Here is a 21,235-nt window from a genome sequence, read left to right on the forward strand (position 1 = left end):
AACAATCAGCTGTATAGGGAACGAACACAGCAAGAACTCATGCACCTCCCTCCCCCAGCAAGGGCATCAGTCTATCCATGAGGGTCCACCCCCATGACCCAAACACTTCCAACACTGGAATCAAACTTCAACATGAGGTTTAGGGAGACAAACGCCCAAACCATTGCACCTTGCTTCCAGATTTGATTATTAAGTGCCATTATGAATGGTGTTTGCAGAATACAGCCAACTTTGGAGGGATGAAACAATAACAATTTCATTTTCTATATTATTAGAATATCTCTCTAGTTGTTGGCAGAATTTGGGGGAAATATATATTGGTCCTCAAGCCCAAAATGGTTATGTGTAATACATAGTCTTTTTAAAAATGCAAAATCAGGCCCTTTTTCATATGAATATTTTCCCATGTCACAATTTTGACAGTCTGATTTCTTGTCAAAATCCCTATTCCCAAGAATGCCTAAATGTATTCTTACAAATGTACAGCTGTTACCACAAAGACTAAAAAAAATTCAAAAAAGGCTCAAAATAGAAGCAAATGATGACTTCTGAAATGCCTTATTAAGTCTTAAAATAGCAGCATGTACAACAAGCTCATGATTCAGCCTGGGACTATGTGAAAAGAAATGAGCCGAGCTCTGTGTTTTGTGGGGCAACCTATTCTCAGGATCTGTGCAGCAGGACCACTATATACAGCCTTTTGGAGGTACAAAAACTACCCCTCCCACCCGGGAAAAAGGAGAATCTACCTATAGTGGGGTTACATAGTGTCCCCCAACCCCAACCCCAATTCCTGTCCACTAGGAATCTCAGAATGTGACCTTACTTGGAAATAGGGTCTCTGCAGATCTAATGAAGGTAAGGATCTAGATGACCTTACGCTGGATAAGGGAAGGCCAAAGGCAGCAAACATCAACTTGTAAGAGACAGAACGAGGCACACAGAGACGTGTAGAAGAAGCCCACGTGAGCACAGAGACAAAGACAGGAGCGATGCGGCCACAAGCCAAGGAAAACCTGGGCCACCAGAAGCTGGGAGATGCAATGAAGAATTATTTTCTAGAGTCTTTGGGAGGGAACCCGGTCCTGCTGATGCCTTGACTTCTCACTTCTGGCCTCCAGAACTGTGAGACAACGAATCTCTGTTATCTTAAGCCACTTAGTTTGTGGTAATTTGTTACTGCAGCCCTTATGAACACACGGCCTTTCAGGGAAATAGTGTTATAGTTCCTTTTGGCAATGGCTCCCACAAAATGGTCTGAGGTGATTTTAGGTGGCACTTGAGCAGTGTGTGTCAATTACCACTGACCTCACGGATTGAGAAAGCCCCTTTTGATTATTTCTTCAGGTCCAAATAAATCCAAGACACCTTAGGATGGCAATACCGCCTCTAAGGGCTCTAACGTGCTGATCTCCCTCCACAGAGAGCAGACTTGACCTTTGATGCTTCAGCAGGCATCTGTACTACTTCATTTTTATCATGTTTACAAAACAATATTAGTTTCTGAATGGAAATAGTACTGTAACATTGCCTTGAAAATAAACATGGCCAGGCGTGGGGGCCCATGCCTGTAATCCCAGCACTTTGGGAGGCCAAGGTGGATGGATCACGAGGTCAGGAGTTCGAGACCAGCCTGGCCAACTTGGTGAAACCTTGTCTCTACTAAAAATACAAAAATTAGCTGGGCGTGGTGACAGGCACCTGTAATCCTACCTACTCAGGAAGCTGAGGCAGGAGAACTGCTTGAACCTGGGAGGCGGAGGTTGCAGTGAGCTGAGACCACGACATTGCACTCCAGCCTGGGTAACACAGTGAGACTCTGTCCACTCCCCGCCAAGCCCCCGCAAAAAAAAAAAAAAAAAAAAAAAGAAAACAAAATAAGAAAATAAATATATAGGCCAGGCACGGTGGCTCAATCCTGTAATCCTAAAACTTTGGGAGGCCAAGGTGGGAGGATCACATGAGCTCAGGAGTTCGAGATCAGTCTGAGCAGCATAGTGACATCGTGTCTCTACAAAATTTTTTTAAGAAAATTAGCCACACCCAGGCACAGTGGCTCACACCTGTGATCCCAGCACTTTGGGAGGAAAACGTGGGTAGATCACTTAAGGTCAGGAGTTTGAGACCAGCCTGGCTAACAAGGTGAGACCCTGTCTCTACTAAAAATACAAAAATTAGCCGGGCACGGTAGCACATGCCCGTTCTCCTGCATAGCTACTCAGAAGGCTGAGACAGAAGAATCATTTGAACCCGGGAGGCAGAGGTTGCCGTGAGCCGAGATTGCACCACTGCACTCTAGCCTGGACAACTGAGCGAGACTCTGTGTCAAAAAAAGAAAGTAATAAACAAATAAATAATATATATATATATTTAAAAAGCAAGTTAATAGAAAAATATTAAGCACATGATAATACAGGTAGAATGCAGACCCAGCAGGTCAGTTTGGAATCAGAACTTCAGGGAAAGAAACTACCAGCTCCTCTTGTTTTTCTGACTTCCGACTGCTCCCTGTACATCTGGTTTCCAGGCAGATATCCTGCTTCTCACTCTGACTCTCCACAAATGCAGGCTCCTAAAGGAAGCCTGCCCCAATTTTTTTTTTTTTTTTTTTTTTTAGAGACAGGGCCTTGCTCTGTTACCCAGGCTGGACTGCAGTGGTGCAATTATAACTCACTGCAGCCTCAAACTTCTGGGCTCAAGCAATCCTCCTGCCTCAGCCTCCCAAGTAGGTGGGACCACTGGTACATGCTGGCATCCCCAATCTAGCCTTCTTTTCTGAGGTCAAGCACTGGTTATCTGGATGACACTTCAGGCACTTTATCACATCCATCACCTAACTTGTTTCATGGTCTATACTGTTAAATACATTCTATTATTTTATCTTGTAAAGTAACATCTGTTGGAAAACAAAAATTCAGTAACAATGATGCATATAAAACTAGAAGTGAAAGATCACCTCCCATTCCCCTACTCCCACTGCTTACAGCAGGGGTCACAAGCAAAGGTTTCTTGGGGCCACACTGCATGACCCGGAAGATAAGCCCCTCTGCTCAGTGTCTCTGAACACTGCTGGACCTAGTGTTAAGAGAGCTTCTGCTTTTCCAAGAGAAGCTAGAAGTTCTGAATTTTATGTAAAATTTCCAGAATTTTATATAAACTGGTAATATTTTAAAATCTAACTTTTTTTTTTTTTTTGAGATGGAGCCTCACTCTGTCACCCAGGCTGGAGTGCGGTGGCTCAATCTTGGCTCACTGCAACCTCCACCTCCCGGGTTCAAGTGATTCTTGTGCCTCAGCCTCCCAAGTAGCTGGGACTACAGGTATGTGCCACCACGCCCAGCTAATTTTTTGTATTTTTAGTAGAGACAAGGTTTCACCGTGTTGGACAGGCTGGTCTCAAACTCCTGACCTCAGATGATCCACACGATTTGGCCTCTCAAAGTTCTGGGTTTACAGGCATGAGCCACCACACCTGGCCAAAATCTAACAATTTTTAATTGTTTTACAGTCAATTCAAATTTTGATCATTTATTTTTTATTTTTTATTTTTTTGTATTTTTGTAGAGACACAGTTTCACCATGTTGCCCAGGCTGGCCTCAAGCTCCTGGGCTCAGGCGATCCACCCACCTTGGCCTCCCAAAGTGCTGGGATTATAGGCATGAACCACCATGTCCAGTCTTGATCAAATGATTTTTAAATCAGATCAAACAAAATGGGTTAGTGGGCAAAATCTACACATCAGGCTATATCCAGCCTAGGAGTAGAAAAAGGCTCTTCAGTCATGACCCACTCTTAGAGTGGTTAAATGTAACCAAGTCGCAGGAAGGCAGAGATCTCACATGTAATGTGCTCCATTGGGGCCTCCCCAGCAGAGGTGTGTCCTATCACTCTTCGAAGTTCAATACACATTTTGAAAATTTATTTAATATATAAAATATTTCATTACTACTATTTATAACAGCTTCAAATTGTGTTTTATGTTAGGCTATAAGGTTTGTCTTGCTAATTTTATTTTATTTTATTTTATTTTTTTATTATTATTTTTTTTTTTGAGACGGAGTCTCGCTCTGTCGCCCGGGCTGGAGTGCAGTGGCCGGATCTCTGCCTCCCGGGTTTACGCCATTCTCCTGCCTCAGCCTCCCGAATAGCTGGAACTACAGGCACCCGCCACCTCGCCCGGCTAGTTTTTTGTACTTTTTTTAGTAGAGACGGGGTTTCACCATGTTAGCCAGGATGGTCTCGATCTCCTGACCTCGTGATCCGCCCGCCTCGGCCTCCCAGAGTGCTGGGATTACAGGCTTGAGCCACCGCGCCCGGCCGCTAATTTTATACTCTATAGTTTCACAGGTCAAATAATCCTAGGACCTAGGAGCTTCATCAAAGTAGGAAGGGCTCAAATGTGATCAATTTTAGCCACATAATTCTTTACTATTTTGAAATGAATCTTATTTCCCTCCACAAAATAAATTTTGTAGCATACTTGTTAATCTCACCCTACTCAACATGGATGTTCAAGTTGATATTGAAATTCCAGTTTCAATGAGTACTTGCATCCCAGGATGATGTTCATACTCTAATAACCTCTTTAACACAAGGGTATGTATATTAGCAAACTGAGGACGGGGTGGTATGGTGGAGAAAACACTGCATATTCAGGCCAGAGGGTTTGGACACAAGACTCCACTCAGCCACTTTCTTTCTAGCTCTGTGACACTGAATACATCCCAATCTCCCTGAGTGTCACCTTTTTCATGTGTAAAAATGGGGTGATGATATTACAATACCCAGACAATCCACCTCACATGACTGTCATGAGGATAATATGAGCCACAATATATGAAGTACTGTGTCTCACAGTACCAGACAAGTATGTTTTATTATCCTCAGTTGTCAGAATGGAATTGGGAGCAATAAACAGTATTTAATGTTTAATGCTAATTAGAGAATTTTCCTGCCTAATAAAGTAGGTTAGCCTAGGATTACAAAAATGCAAGTATAATAACAACAACAACAAAATGACATTGGTGCTCCCACGTGCACTTGAAACAGTATGAGACTTATGCTTTTGCAAAAACTCGGATGTAAAGGCATCAGCCTGTATCTAATAAAAAAAATTTTAAATTAATGGGGTATATAATATAATAATATAAATAACTCCACTGATAGCCAAGTAATTACCAAAAAAAAGCCAGCATAACCATCAATGTTACTAAAATTAAGAACAACCAAAGGGCAAACCTACCTTCCAATTCGCCAGTTTTTTAAACTCTATAATTTTTATAACTGCTCCCATGAGAATACCTATAAGAGAAAATTTAACATAAATTTAAGATATGAGAAAGATTACTCAAATTTAAGATATGACACAGCCTCAGGAGGTCCTGACATGTGCCCTAGGTGGTCGGGGCACAGCTTCGTTTTACACATTTTAGGGAGATGTGAGACATCTATCACATGAATTTCTCACTCACATCTCAGGCAAACACACTAAAATGAAGCACAAAAGTCAGGCTGTGGGGGAGGAAAAGCATTTTAAATCAAGACCCAAGGATACTCTGACTGGTGAAGATTTATCACCTGTCATTTTTACTATATCCACCCATTTTCAATGTGAAATGGCAGAGTTTACAAGCTAAGTTTGCCATGTACTGTTTATTTCCATCATTTTCAAAAAAGAATCCATGATCACTTTCTCAGACTCAAACAGCAGTTCCATGTTGAATATTTAGTTACAAAAACACAAATGCTGAAAATAACCTAAAGTAAAAGTCCTGTGAAATTCCTGGAAGAAAACAGACCATCTAAGTTCAGGCATGTTTCCATAAAGCTGACAGGCTCATCATTCTCATAAAGCAGCTACCAAAAATAATTCCCAAAGCAGCAGCATGGGCACAATTTATGATTGCCCTGCTACTCCCTAGATAAATGACTCTTAACCCTCTGTTGGTTCACCAGAATCACCACGGGAACTTTTTATAAAATGAAGATGCCCAAGTAGAACTTCAGACCTACTACATCACAATCTTGGGTAGGAGGTGACACAAAGCAAGCCTGCAGACCATTCCACGGATGCTTCAAAATGAAGACCTCCCTCTCCCAGAAAGGAAGGAGCTTTCACCACAAGAAGATGGAAGCACAGCTTACTGGGTGGGTGGGAGATAATACCAAAACACAGAATTTCCGCAGGAAAAGGATGTGCACTAACACTACCTTAGGGTAGGTAGTTTCAGGTGAAGAGGGGAGGTAAGTTCATTTTCACTTTATAAACCTCCATGCTATTTGAATTGATACAAAGTATTAAAAAATAATAAAATTATTTTGAAAAAGAGGAAGGACCCCAGACAAAATAAAGCTGAGCTATAAAAGGAGTCAATGAATACACATTCCTTTGCCAGGGCGCATGGAGCATGGATTCTAACCCATCTCCTGCTACAGTTCCCCAAGAGCTCCCATGTTCTTATTTTTTCAGGTTGTAATTACATTTTAAGGAGCTTTTACACTTTTGTTAGCCAAACAGTACATGGATACTATGTAAAATGTCATAAATAAGACAAAAGTCCCTTTAGATCATACCCCACTTCCACCCCCATCTTCGTTCTCTCTCTTCCTGGCCCAAGGTAACAAACTATCTTGGAAAGGTTGGGAAATATTGTATCAGGCCCTTCTCTATCCTCTTACATATATATATATATATTTAACTGAACAGTAACAGGGTGTGAGAGTGTGTGTGTGTGTGTGTGTGTGTAAGTGTATGCATGGCACACCTGAGTGTTTTTATTTATATAAAATTTATGGTAGTATAATATATCATCCTACTACTTGCTATTTTGCTTAGCATTAAGTCTTAGAGATCTAGTCAGGGATTATTATGTACAGATTTGCTTCATTCCTTTTAACAGCTGGGCAGCATAGTATAAAAATGTCACAGCACCAACCAGGTGCGGTGGCTCACCCCTGTAATCCCAGCACAGGAGGCCGAAGCGGGTGGATCGCCTGAGGTTAGGAGTTCGAGACCAGCCTGGTCAACATAGTGAAACCCCCGTCTCTACTAAAAACACAAAAAATTAGCTGGGTGTGTTGGTGGGCACCTGTAATCCCAGCTACTAGGGAGGCTGAGGCAGGAGAATCGTTTGAATCCGGGAGGTGAAGGTTGCAGTGAGCTGAGATGGTGCCACTGCGCCCCAGCCTGGGCAACAAGAGTGAAACTCCATCTCAAACAAACAAAAACAACAACAAAAAATGCCACAGAACCAAGCGCAGTGGCACCTGCTTATATCTTAGCTACTCAGGAGGCTGAGGCAGGGGGATTGCTTGAGCCTAGGAGTTCAAGATTGTAGTGCACCATGGTTGCACCTGTAAACAGCCACTGCACTCCAGGCTGTGCAAGACCCCATCCCTGTTAAAAAAAAAAAAAAAAGAAGAAGAAGGAAAGAAAAGAAGCCACAAATTGAATAGATATTTCTGACCAGGCACAGTAGCTCACATGTGTAATTCCAGCACTTTGGGAGGCTGAGGAGAGAGGATTACCTGGACCCAGGAGTTCGAGACTAGCCTAAGCATCACAGGAAAACCCTGCCTCTACAAAAAAATTTAAAAATTAGCTAGGAGCCAGGTGTAGTGGCTCACACCTGTAATCCCAGCACTTTAGGCGGCCAAGACAGGTGGATTACCTGAGGTCAGGAGTTCAAGACCAGCTTGGCCAACATGGTAAAACACTGGTCTCTACTTTTGCAAAAACTCAGATGTAAAGGCATCAACCTGGTCTCTACTAAAAATACAAAAATTAGCTGGGCGTGGTGGCAAGTGCCTGTAATCCCAGCTACCCTGAAGGCTGAGGCAGGAGAGTTGCTTGACCTGGGAGGCGGAGGTTGCAGTGAGCTGAGATTGCACTGTTGCATTCCAGCCTGGGCGACAGAGTGAGACTCCGTCTTAAAAAGGAAAAAAAATTAAAAAATTAAAAAATTTAAAAAAAATTAGCTAGGTATGGTTGTTCATGCTTGTTAATCCCAGCTACATGGGAGGCTGAAATGGGTGCACTGCTTAAGCCTCGGAGGTGGAACCTACAGTGAGCTGTGATTGTGCCACTACATTCCAGCCTGGGTAACAGAGTGAGACCTTGTCTTAAAAAAAGAAAAAAAAAAAAAAGAAAAAACTTAGCCAGATGTGGTGGTAGGCAACTGTAGTCCTACTCAGGTAGCTGAGACAGGAAGACTGCTTGAGCCCAGGGGGTGGAGGCTGCAGTGAGCTATAATGATACCAATGTACTCCAGCCTGGGTGACAGGGCAAGACTCTGGCTCTAAAAATTTTTTTTTTTTTTTTTTTTTTTTTTTTTTTTGAGACGGAGTCTCGCTCTGTCGCCCAGGCTGGAGTGCAGTGGCTGGATCTCAGCTCACTGCAAGCTCCGCCTCCCGGGTTCACGCCATTCTCCTGCCTCAGCCTCCCGAGTAGCTGGGACTACAGGCGCCCGCCACCTCGCCCGGCTAGTTTTTTGTATTTTTTTTGTAGAGACGGGGTTTCACCGTGTTAGCCAGGATGGTCTCGATCTCCCGACCTCGTGATCCGCCCGTCTCGGCCTCCCAAAGTGCTGGGATTACAGGCTTGAGCCACCGCGCCCGGCCTAAAAATTTTTTTAAAAATTTTTAATTAAAAATAAATTGAGGCCAGATGTGGTGGCTCACGCCTGTAATCCCAACACTTTGGGAGGCCGAGGCGGGCGAATCACCTGAGTTAAGGAGTTCGAGACCAGCCTGGCCAACACGGTGAAATACCGTCTTTACTAAAAAAATACAAAAATTAGCTGGGCGTGGTGGCGGGCACCTCTAATCCCAGCTACTCAGGAGGCTGAGGCAGGAGAATCGCTTGAACCCAAGAGGCAGAGATTGCAGTGAGCTAGGATCATGCCACTGCACTCCAGCCTGGTGGACAGAGTGAGACTCCATCTCAAAATATCAAACAAAATAAAATAAAAATAAAAATACACATAAATAAATCGAATAGATATTTCGGAAAAGAAGATGTACAAATGGCTGAGAAACACATGAAAAGATGTTCAACATCATAAATCATTAGGGAAATGCAAATAAAAACTATAATGAGATACCACTCCATACCCACTAGGATGGTTATGTAAACCAGAGTATCTGAGACAAGTCTCAGTCAAGTTTGGAAGTTTATTTTGCCAACGTGAAGGATGCCCACCCATGATACATGCTGGGCGTGGTGGCAGGTACCTGTAATCCTAGCTACTCAGGAGGCTGAGGCAGGAGAATCGCTTGAACCCAGGAGGCGGAGGTTGTAGTGAGCTGAGATTGTAGCACTGCACTCCAGCCTGGGCCATAGAGCAAGACTCCATCCCCCGCAAAAAGAAAAAGGTGAATTGTGTGATATGTGAAGCACATCTCAATAAAGCTGTTGCCAAATAAAAAGTACCACAGATTGTATGATTCCATTTCTTTATATTAAATGTCCAGGACACGCAAATTCAGAGACAGAAAGTAGATTGGTGGTTTCCAGGGGATGGGAGAAGGGAGAAGGGAGAAATGGGGAGTGACTGCTAATGGGTATTAGTTTCTTTTTGGGGTAATGAAAATGTTCTGGAATTATTTAGAGGTGATAGTAGTACAACTCTGTGAATATACTAAAAAACTCTGAATTGTGCACTTTAAGATGGTGAAATTTATCATATGTGAATTACATTGCACTTAAAAAAAAAATAACAACCTTTTTAACCATTCCCCCACTGATGGGTGCCTCCAACTGTTTGCTATTAATAGTGGTGCTGCATTGAACACGCTTGTACATGCCACTTTGTGTTAAGAGTATCTCCCTGTGGAAGACATTCACAAAAAAAAAAAAAAAAAAAAAAACCCAAGACTATCTCCCTAGGGCAGATCCAGAGACTACAAATGGCAGGTTTACAAAGCATGAGCATTTTTAACTCTGAAAATGTTGCCAAATTATCCTCCAAAGTGGTTGTACTGACTTACACTTCCACAAGAAAGCGTCCCACATCTCCAGTCGCGCTGGATAATCATCAGATGTTAACATTTCTGCCAACATGGTGGGCAATACATTGTACTTTAATGTTTCAATTTGTATTTGCATTCAATTTGCATTCAGCAATTATCCTGATTACTAGGGAAGTTAAACCTCTTTCCATGGTTTCAGGCTTCATTTTTAAAGCTTAGTGTTTTTCTGCTTTACTAAAACCTCAGCTTTCTTTTTCCTTTCTAAACGTATACCAAACCTTAATGCCATGATTACCTCGTTTATAACCACACATGAAGCAGTTACATTTGAAAATCAGTAATTATTCTATTGCCCAAGCCTGTGTCTTATTATTATTTATGATGTGCTAGGAAGTTTTGTCAAATACGATGTGATATTATTATTGTTGTTATTACTTAAATAATCCTTTGTGCAGCATTAAATTGGCAAACTACTACTTTACCTCTTAAGATTGAGGTTCAAAGTTAGGTTCAAAGTTAGGTCAATCTACTCAACAGAGAAAATGAATGTATATCACACAACTCATCACCAGATATTATACATACAGTATATATACAGTGTATATATATAGCATGTATATATATATTTTGTGTGTGTGTGTATACATATATATATATAGAGAGAGAGAGAGAGAGAGAGAAAAGCTAATACTACAAGCGTGCGCCACCACGCCCGGCTAATTTTTGTATTTTTAGTAGAGACATCACCACATTGGCCAAGCTGGTCTTGAACTCCCAACCTCAGGTGATCCGCCTGCCTCAGCCTCCCAAAGTGCTGGGATTATAGGCATAAGCCACTGCACCCAGCCAATATTTTAAAATATTCACAAAAAAACAGAAATTGTAAACGAGTGAGGTTAAAAATAAACAGAAACACAAGTTCTAACATTTTCCTTTGCTCCCAGTTGATCTTTGTGCATACACCTAATTAAGGACACCCCTCAATTCATTCAGAGGATCAGGAGCAATTAATGATTATTTGTTGAGCTTCTTCTTTCAGGATTTGTCACTTTCAATTACTTCTAATCCTCAAAAAAACATTGTAGGAAAGCTCAGAGAGTTTAAATAGCTTTTCTGAGAGCTTAGAGCCACCAAGGATGCTGGCCCGCTGGCTCGGGTGCATCCTACCACCTCATCATGCTAAAGACACAGGCTGCCTACACTACTACAATGAACTGCCAATGCTCGCTTGCTCACTCCCAGAGTGCACTGCAGGGCTACCATTATGACTGTAAAACATAAATATTCCTGGTCAGTAAGGTTACATGAAAAATGTTTCAAATGTATTAATTTTTTTTGTTACCAAGAAATGTTTTATTTTTCTTGCAGTAGTTTTGTTAATTGTGCAAAATCATGTTTTGTTTTCACCATTTACACATTATCACACAATCCTGTTCTGAAAGACAAGTGTCCATTAAAAACAAAGCAAAAATAAAAATTCACAACCCTATTATTTGTCATTTAAAGGTTTAAAGGAAAAAAAAAAGGGAGGTGCTTTCTTACAAGCTTTTTCACAAGTGTCACATTTTCTGCTTAAAAGGGAAGGGTTGGCTGGGCACGGTGGCTCACACCTGTAATCCCAGCACTTTGGGAGGCTGAGGCGGGAGGATTACGAGGTCAGGAGTTTGAGACCAGCCTGGCCAACGTAAGTGAAACCCCGTTTCTGCTAAAAACACAAAAATTAGCCGAATGTGGTGGCATGTGCCTGTAGTCCCAGCTACTTGGGAGGCTGAGGTGGGAGAATCACTTAGACCCGGAGGGGAAGGTTGCAGTGAGCTGAGACCACGCCATTGTACTCCAGCCTGGGGGACGCAGTAAGACTATGTCTCCAATAAAAGGGGAAGGATTTCAAAACAAAGGTGAAACAGCTTAACAAATATTTATAAAAAGGAACTTTACAGAATTGTCAACAATATTAAGACAACACTGACTAACCGGTTACATTACCACATCTTTCTCCACCCCCACCCTCAGAATGTGTCCCGCCAGGACTAGAACAGGCTTTGTGTTCAAACAGAAATGTTTCAAAATCTCAGTGAAATGACCTGTGCTAAAAACCTGACAGGCATCTTCCCTGCCCTCCCACCTCATCTTCTGCAATTCTCTAACCCAGGTTCTAAACTGTTAAAGGGTCAAAGCCATGAGTGGGGAGAGGGGAGGGAACCTGCCCCAGTGTGGCTGTCTTATGATTATATATTCCACCATAAGTGCTGGCCTTCTGCAAGTTATGATTTTGGAAAATCCAACCCAGGCAGAGGGATAAGAAATTGACATCCCTTGGGTGACTTCCTGTTCTTATGCAACATCCCAAGCACCCTCTGGTCCCCTATCCAAGGAGAAATGCTAGGGCCTCGAGGATGTCCCAGACCCACCTCAGAGGGTCAGTCAGTTCAGGTAGGTCAGGCCCAGTTCTCTTCCCCCGCGACAGACCCTGGGTCCAGAAAGCACGGAAGACCATGATGCTGCCGGAGTGAAGACACTCATTTCCGTATCAAGAGCTGAGCCTAAGAAATGCGTGTTGTTGGTCAGGCTGGGTCTGAGCCAAAGAAGGGACAGACAGACAGAAAGAAAGAGACTAGAGGGCTGGGGCGGGGGGTCCGACAGTTTAGTGTAAGTAGGCTTGGGACACGGTGGACATATTGTCGGACTGGTCTAGTGCCTTGGCTCTTTTGTACACCTTGTTGGCTGCAGCTGCCACGGGAGTCGGATGGTTAACCGCGTTGCCCAGTACAATGGCTAAGCAGAGATCCTTCTGCATGTATTTCAGGTAGAAATCAGGCTTAAAGTTTCCTTGCAGGATATTTTGGCACTTCTGGTCTAGCAAGATGCTGGCCAACTGTCCCTGATTGAGGATGTCCAAGAGTGTCTGCTGGGACTGATCTGTCACCTGGGCCAGGGTCAGCACCTCAGTGATCATGGCCATGAAGCTCCCTTGGACCATGTTCATGATCAGCATCATCTTGGCTGCGTTGCCAACTTCACCTAGGAAAAAGGAGGTCTTCCCCATTGTCTGGATGCAGCTGCTGCAGTCCTCATATAGGCCCCTGTCTCCAGCTGCTAAGATCACCAACATCCCCTGATTAGAAAGCTGCTGATTCCCTGAGATGGAGGCTTCTGGAAAGCGCCCCCGCTCCCTGACCTGGACACAATCACCTGGGCCAGCTCAGTGACTATGTCAGCGTCCAATGTTGACATGTCCACGTAGCACTTTCCAGGGTGGATCCCTTGCAGCATACCACTGGGGCCCAGCACCAGGTCCTTGGCTGCCTTGGGATCCAACACATGGGCGAAAGTGGTGTCACAGGTTGAGAGGACTTCAGCAGGCGTTCTTCCCAAGTAGGCCCCCTCCTAGACGAACAAATCACATTTCTTGGCAGTGCAGTTCCAGACAGTCACCGTGTGACCCATTTTTAGCAAGCTGGAGACGATGCCACTTCCCATGAGACCAAGGCCCCCAAATCCTATCTTTTTGTTGTGATGCTGCCATTCACAGCCCTGCTGTCAGCTGCCTGGATGGAGGTGGAACCAGTTTCCTCTTTACATATTTTCAACTTCTTTGTGATTGCCTGGTAACAGACAGAGATGGCTTTTGTTTGGCTTAGCAGGAAATGATGGAAATGAGGATCTGCATCTTTAACAGGCTCACTTCTGGTCCATTTAAATGCGGCCATTGGTCTGGCCATCATCCACCTCAGGGTACTGGACTTCGGGATGGTGACATTCTTCTAATCCTTTGGGGGCTAACCCCGCTTCTGGGGACTTTGCTCTTGGGTTCTTTTCAGAGGGGATTTGGAGCCTCTCTCTGAAGAGCCCGAAGACACCCTCTTTTTCCCTTCTCCCATGATCTTTTTCACTTTCCCTTCAGACAGGCTAAGTTTGCACTTCTTATCACCTGAGTTGGGCCTACTTCTCTCCTCACTGAAATTAAGCCGATTCTTGTCATCAGCAGAATTGTGGGATGACGTCTGATCTTTCCCTTTGGGCTCTCCTGAGAAACTCCTTGGCGGCATCCACCGCTTGCTGGAATCGTTTACCCTTGTTAATCTTTATCATTCCCTCTTTATGAGCATGATATGGCTTCAGCTGTTTCACTTTAATCCAGGCATGATCTTATGTTCCAAAAAAATTTCACAAAGAAGCATTTCTTTCCATGAAGTTCCCTTTTTTTTTTTTTTTTTTTTGAGACAGAGTCTCACTCTGTCTCCCAGGCTGGAGTGCAGTGGCGCGATCTCGGCTCACTGCAAGCTCTACCTTCTGGGTTCATGCCATTCTCCTGCCTCAGCCTCCCGAGTAGCTGGGACTACAGGTGCCCGCCACCACACCCGGCTCATTTTTTGTATTTTTAGTAGAGATGGGGTTTCACCATGTTAGCCAGGATGGTCTCAATTTACTGATCTCATGATCCACCGACCTCAGCCTCCCAAAGTGCTGGGATTACAGGCGTGAGCCACCGCACCTGGTCCCATGAGGTTTCTTCAAGTCCTTCGGTGACTTAACGATCTTTCCTGGTGAAGGAGGATACCAGCCGAGTTTCCCCCACATCAAGTTGCTGAACAGCGAACTCACAGCCCCCATCTTACTACCCAACCATCCCCGATGCATGGGCCACCAAAAACATCCTCAAATGTATTAATAATCAGGTTACAAAATGTAGAATCCCAACACAAGTTCTCTCTCTCAAAAAAAAAAAAAAAAATATATATATATATATACACGCATACACACCTATGTATTTGCACCGTGTTAAAAAGAAATAAATGCGGCCGGTTGTGGTGGCTCATGCTTGTAATCCCAGCACTTTGGGAGGCCAAGGCAGGTGGATCACAAGGTCAGGAGATTGAGACCACAGTGAAACCCCGTCTCTACTAAAAATACAAAAAATTAGCTGGGCGCCATGGCGGGCACCTGTAGTCCCAACTACTCTGGAGGCTGAGGCAGGAGAATGACGTGAACCCGGGAGGCGGAGCTTGCAGTGAGCAGAGATCCCACCACTGCACTACAGGCTGGGCGACACAGCAAGACTCCATCTCAAAAAAAAAAAAAAAAAAGAAAGAAATGCATACACGCACACACACACGTCCATAATGTGTGCCACGCACTGTGCTAATGTGTAAAATATATTAATATATTAATACATTATTATTATTTATTTCAGACAGTCTCACTCTGTCACCCATGCTGGAGTGCAATGGCACAATCTTGGCTCACTGCAACCTCTGTCTACTGGATTCAAGTGATTTTCCTACCTCAGCCTTCACTTTATTTTAGAGCGAGAAAAGGCCAGATTAGGGTTATAAGTGGAGGGCTGGAAGTTTGACTTTCAGTTGCCAAAGTTTAACCTTAATACTGCTGATCATTAGAAAAACTGTGATCTAACTTACAAACTAGATTTGATTGAATCAATGGGTAAATAGAATATACAAAAGTGCTCCTCTGTCACAACTTTTTAAACCATGTTTGTGCTATTTAATTCTATTCTATTCCTTCTTGTTTTTTACTAAAAGATTTTAAGTTTTTTTTTTTTTTTTTTGAGACGGAGTCTCACGCTGTTGCCCAGGCTGGAGTGCAGTGGCGCGATCTCGGCTCACTGCAAGCTCCGCCTCCTGGGTTCACGCCATTCTCCTGCCTCAGCCTCCTGAGTAGCTAGGACTACAGGCGCCCGCCACTGTGCCCGGCTAATTTTTTTTTTGTATTTTTAGTAGAGACGGGGTTTCACTGTGGTCTCGATCTCCTGACCTTGTGATCTGCCCGCCTCGGCCTCCCAACGTGCTGGGATTACAGGCTTGAGCCACCGCGCCCGGCCCTTTTTTTTTGTTTTTTAAGGATAGTACTTTTGGCCAGTTACAGCTCTTTCAGAATTTGTCTAGCAGGCTTTCCGGTTTTTGTTGGAAAGCCCCCGTACCCCCACCAAAAAAAAAAAAATTGCTTTTTTTGTGGTTTTTTTTGAGACGGAGTTTCACTTTTGTTACGCAGGCTGGAGTGCAATGGCATGATCTCAGCTCACTGCAACCTCTGCCTCCCAGGTTCAAGTGATTCTCCTGCCTCAGCCTCCCGAGTAGCGGGGATTATAGGCACGCACCACCACGCCTGGCTAATTTTTGTTATTTTTAGTAGAGATGGGGTTTCGCCATGTTGGCCAGGCTGTTCTTGAACTCTTGACCTCAGGTGATCTGCCCACCTCGGCCTCCCAAAGTGCTGGGATTACAGTCGTGAGCCACTGAACCCAGCCTCATTTTCATTCCTTACAAAGTTTAGCCTAAAATATATACATGAATCAGCATTATACAGCCAGTAAAAAAATAAATATGGGCCGGGCACAGTGGCTCATGCCTGTAATCCCAGCACTTTGGGAAGCTGAGGCAGGCAGATCACTTGAGGTTAGGAGTTCGAGACTAGCCTGGCCAACATAGTGAAACCCTGTCTCCACTAAAAATACAAAAATTAGCCGCGCATGGTGGCATGTGCCTGTAATCCCAGATACTTGGGAGGCTGAGGCAGGAGAATCGCTTGAATCTGGGGGCGGAGATTGCAGTGTGCTGAGATCGCGCCATTGCACTCCAGCCTGGGTGACAGAACAAGACTCTGTCTGAAAAAAAAGATAAATAAATAAATAGGTGAACTCAACTAATACATGGAAAGAACACAAAAAAATGATATAAACTCAAATTAAACTATATAAAGTCATCTAATACATATGGACATGTCTACTCATGGACTGGAAGAGAATGAAACAAGATAAAAACAATTGTCAATAAACAGGATTTTTCTTTTTTCTATGTATAGTCGTTGTTTAACTGTGCAAAAGAAATTAGTTTTTAAAAGGCCCAAACTACAGAATTCCATAAAGTATAGAAAGTATCCTGAAAGCTTTGAACAAGGGCCAAGGAACTCTTTAGAACTTCAGGTTGATACTATATTTTTATAGTGAATGAAAAGTGGCCAGACAGACGCTCCTTTAAAAATACAGTAAAGTAGAAGTGGGGGACATGTGCTTTTGGAGTGCAGATGGTCCTTTTGTATCCTGACAATTTCTTAGGAATGCTGAACACCTAACTATAAAGCAAAAGACCAATAATGTCTCGAAATGACTGCAAGCTACAAAGCAACTTCTGGCAGGAGGGGAAAATGTATCCCCCAAAAAATGAAAACCCTACTTTCTCTGGCAACTTCATCTAGATTCTTTTTTGGCACAAAAGTTGGAAATTCTTGAAATGGTAGATATCTCAGTATTTTGTTAGACTTTGCTCCAGCTGAGGAAAAAAGTTTTCCTTCAATTTCTTTAGCTTTATGAAATACAGAATTACTTTGATAGCTAAGTCAGCATTTGCAAATTCTAACCAAATGTCCTCTAATATAATTTTTAAAAAGTACTTTCTGGACCTCAGCGCTCTCCCTGGAAGTGCTGTTGGGTTTCCAGTGACCTCAGCTAGCAAGGAAGTATTGAAGGCAACACTGCCCTTCCATCACTTCTCCCAAGACCTGGTTATGCAGGCTACAATTATTTCTGCAACATCAGTGAAGAAATGAACCTTGTAGATGGAGAGCTCTGGCTGACTCCCAACACCATTCCACCCCACTCCCAATTCTGAGGTCACCAGGTGGTCAGAGTTCATCCTGCAACTTTTGGTGCCAGAAAGAAGAGGAGGTCCTCTCTTACACTGCAGTTACTGCTTTAAGGGCTTACCACACCAAGAGCCTGTCTGAGAGCGGATCAGAGTACCACAGCGAGAGAGCCTGCCTGACAGTGAAGCCGGGGAAAAGGGATTCACTGCTGAGGCATGGAGAAGAACTGAGTCCAGGAGACCTGATTCAGCTGTCTCAAGCTAATACTACCCGTAGTTTTGCCAGTTATCTGAGTCTAGAGGTGTGCGCCCCTACCCTTACCAATTTTTTTGTTTGTTTGTTTGTTTGTTTTGAGACGGAGTCTTGCTCTGTCACCCAGGCTGGAGTGTCCTGGCGTGACCGGGGCTCAGTGCAACTTCCACCTCCCGGACTCAAGTGGTTCTACTGCTTCAGCCTCCAGGATAGCTGGGATTACAAGCACCTGCCACCATGCCCAGCTAATTTTTCTATTTTTAGTGGAGATGGGGGGTTCACCATGTTGGCCAGGCTGGTCTCAAACTCCTGGCCTCAGGCGATCCGTCCACCTCGGCCTCCCAAAATGCTGGGATTATAGGTGTGAGCCACTGTGCCTGGCCAATTTCTTCTGAATTGGGTTTTGTCCCTTGAATGCAAAGAGTTCTATGTTAGTTAAGATGCTTTTAGTTGCAAGTAAAAGAATTTAGACTAAAAATGGCTTAAACAATATGCTTGTTTTGATTTTTTTCTTTATTCTAAGTCAACAACAGCTAATAGATGTTTATTATCTCATATAAAAGGTAGCACTAAGATAGGAAGTTTCAGGGCTATCAATTCAACAAAGCAACAATGCTATCAATAATCTGGGATTCCCATCTGTCCCCCTGGCAATCCTTAGCACTCTGGCTTTTGTGTTTGAGCCACAGTAGTTGCAAGATGGCTACCAGTCCACTAGGCATCACACCCTCATTCAGCAGCATCAAAGAAATGAAGGGGAAATTTCTCATTACTATCGGAGAGGAAAACATTTTCCATCCAGTACCCACTACCTCATCACACTTCACCTTGGTGTCACTTGCCAGAAACGGGTTTTACACTGCCTTGCCACCTCCACCCCTCTCAACCAATCATTGGCAAAGAAGAGTGAAATTAACATGATGGCAAAGACCAATCCTGACTTGGAGAGGCCTACCTTCCTCAAGCACACTCTGGCAAGATACCTGATCAAAATTGGGGTTCTATTTTCAAGGAAGAAGGGGGAAATGACTCTTTGGTAAGCAACCAACAATGTCTGCTCTAAGTCCTAATAGAAGCACTGGTGTTCAGCAAGCTGCAGTTACCCAAACATTCAAGAAACATGAGGAGCTTGAAATTCTAAACCAAATTGTAAGAATTATCATTTTAATTTTCATGTGTATAATATCTAAATACACACCAACTATAATTTTCAAAGCAAATTTCCTTAAGAAGCTGTAAAACTGACCACACAACTGTAAATTCCTTGGAGTAGTTCTTTTTTTTTTTGAGTCGGAGTCTCGCTCTGCCGCCCAGGCTGGAGTGCAGTGGCCGGATCTCAGCTCACTGCAAGCTCCGCCTCCCGGGTTCACGCCATTCTCCTGCCTCAGCCTCCCGAGTAGTTGGGACTACAGGCGCCTGCCACTGCGCCCGGCTAGTTTTTTGTATTTTTTAGTAGAGACGGGGTTTCACCGTGTTAGCCAGGATGGTCTCGATTTCCTGACCTCGTGATCCGCCCGTCTCGGCCTCCCAAAGTGCTGGGATTACAGGCTTGAGCCACCGCGCCCGGCCACCTTGGAGTAGTTCTTAAAGCCTTTACCGAATGCCCCAGAATGGTGGGTATTAGTCACAGAGGTTCTTTTCAATATGCCTAATAGCAGAAACGAATGTTCTTTTTTTTTTTTTTTTTTTTGAGACGGAGTCTCGCTGTGCCGCCCGGGCTGGAGTGCAGTGGCGCGATCTCAGCTCACTGCAAGCTCCGCCTCCCGGGTTTACGCCATTCTCCTGCCTCAGCCTCCCGAGTAGCTGGGACTACAGGCGCCTGCCACTATGCCCGGCTAATTTTTTTTTATTTTTAGTAGAGACGGGGTTTCACTGTGTTAGCCAGGGTGGTCTCGATCTCCTGACCTCGTGATCCGCCCGCCTCGGCCTCCCAAAGGGCTGGGATTACAGGCGTGAGCCACCGCACCTGGCCAGAAAGGAATGTTAACGAGCAAGCCTCCTATTCTTGGAGCTCTAGGACTATCTTATTAGCTAAGGCTGTTAGAATCTACCAAGATATATTGCTAAAAAGCATGCTAAAAAGAGAACACGAACTTTTTTTTTTTTTTTTGAGACGGAGTCTCGCTCTGTCGCCCAGGCTGGAGTGCAGTGGCGCGATCTCGGCTCACTGCAAGCTCCGCCTCCGGGGTTCACGCCATTCTCCTGCCTCAGCCTCCTGAGTAGCTGGGACTACAGGCGCCCGCCACCGCGCCCGGCTAATTTTTTGTATTTTTAGTAGAGACGGGGTTTCACCGGAGAACACGAACTTTTTGAGTAAAACTGGTTTCCAAACCTGTACTGAAGGTCAACACTATCCAGTGGTGCTCATTCCTTAAAATATGGTATCACCTGGAGCTCATAAGGCATAAATGAGATGACAATGTGAAGCCTCACAAGCCAGGATCTGGCACTTCGTACTGAAGTCCAGCGAAAATACAGGAGACTCTGAACCAGGGTAGTAGGACTGCTGGGGTGATGGGAGGATGGGGAGGCTAGCGAACAGAGTCTGAACAATCATTTCCAAAGCTAATCTTAACAAGAACTATCCTGTGAAAGAATTACTACTCCGCTAAAGATCTACCAGGCAATCAAAGTTAACTTCTAAACATCAGCGGTGATCAGGAAAAATTAAATACCATCAGTAGGCAAGTGGAAACTAGTAAAAGTGACTATAATATAATAAACTGATAAAAAGCTTTGGCTGACCTAAGACTTTATTTACTGTGCCTTACATGTCTCCACCCCATTTCAGGCTTGATCTTACACTTACTGAAATTCCCTGCCTTCTTCCTTCACTAACCACTTCAATGAACTTGTGTGTGCATTCACACCTGTTATTACACGGGTTCATTCACTGCAACTAGATCTCAACAGTTAATTGGCACAGGAAACAAAACAGAAATGTAAGTGGGATAGAGTGGAATGCTCTCTGAAGACTTTAGATCTGACTCTGGCATTAAGTGAGCCATTGAAGGTTCCTCCTAAACCGTAAAGTCAGAGTCCCTTCTGTCTATAAAATTGAGTGATTCTATGAAGTGTCATTACTGAGTTGGATGTCAGCCCAGCCTAGCAGTAGAGGTCAATGTTCCCCAAGGGTAGTTCTACCAGAAGTAAAAGGCTAAGAAAGGGCCTTTGAGCTGTACAGAGCTGTATGGCCTTTAGGCTTCTACATGACCTTTAGGAGGTCACTACCCTTCTTGAACCCCAGTGTCCTCATCTGTAAAATGGGATCATAACACCCTTAGGGCAGGTTGCAGCGAGGATTAAATGAGATCAGGGATGTGATGCATCTCTTGTGGTTCCTGGCACTAAAGAGGCACTCAAAAAATGGTAGTTACTGTTACTGCTTTCATTATGGAATCACCAATACAT

General features: G+C 43.9%; 1 protein-coding gene, 1 non-coding gene and 1 pseudogene across 8 annotated transcripts in view; 1 reads left to right on the plus strand and 2 right to left on the minus strand.

The window, feature by feature from the left end:
- Positions 1-21,235, minus strand: part of SLC9A8 (solute carrier family 9 member A8) — an 84,934-nt gene that overhangs the window by 52,406 nt on the left and 11,293 nt on the right. For all 6 annotated transcript variants that reach the window (XR_007729353.1, XM_050807466.1, XM_050807468.1 and 3 more), the window contains exon 4: positions 5,244-5,302. Coding sequence is in view for 5 of the 6 variants with exons in the window: in XM_050807466.1 (XP_050663423.1) it covers positions 5,244-5,302 (59 nt within the window). In the remaining variant the exon portion in view is untranslated. The remainder of the gene's footprint in view (positions 1-5,243; positions 5,303-21,235) is intronic.
- LOC126964382 (cytokine-like nuclear factor N-PAC) lies at positions 8,791-21,233 on the minus strand (annotated as a pseudogene). The gene is made up of 2 exons (XR_007729354.1): positions 19,396-21,233; positions 8,791-19,087 (listed from the first exon to the last, which is right to left on the minus strand). The product of XR_007729354.1 is annotated as a cytokine-like nuclear factor N-PAC (transcript).
- Positions 15,846-15,907, plus strand: LOC126929906 (U7 small nuclear RNA). The gene has a single exon (XR_007717339.1). It is a non-coding gene; the product is annotated as a U7 small nuclear RNA (small nuclear RNA).

This window comes from Macaca thibetana, chromosome 10 (assembly GCF_024542745.1).
Source record: "Macaca thibetana thibetana isolate TM-01 chromosome 10, ASM2454274v1, whole genome shotgun sequence".
In the NCBI taxonomy this organism is placed as follows: Eukaryota; Metazoa; Chordata; class Mammalia; order Primates; family Cercopithecidae; genus Macaca; species Macaca thibetana.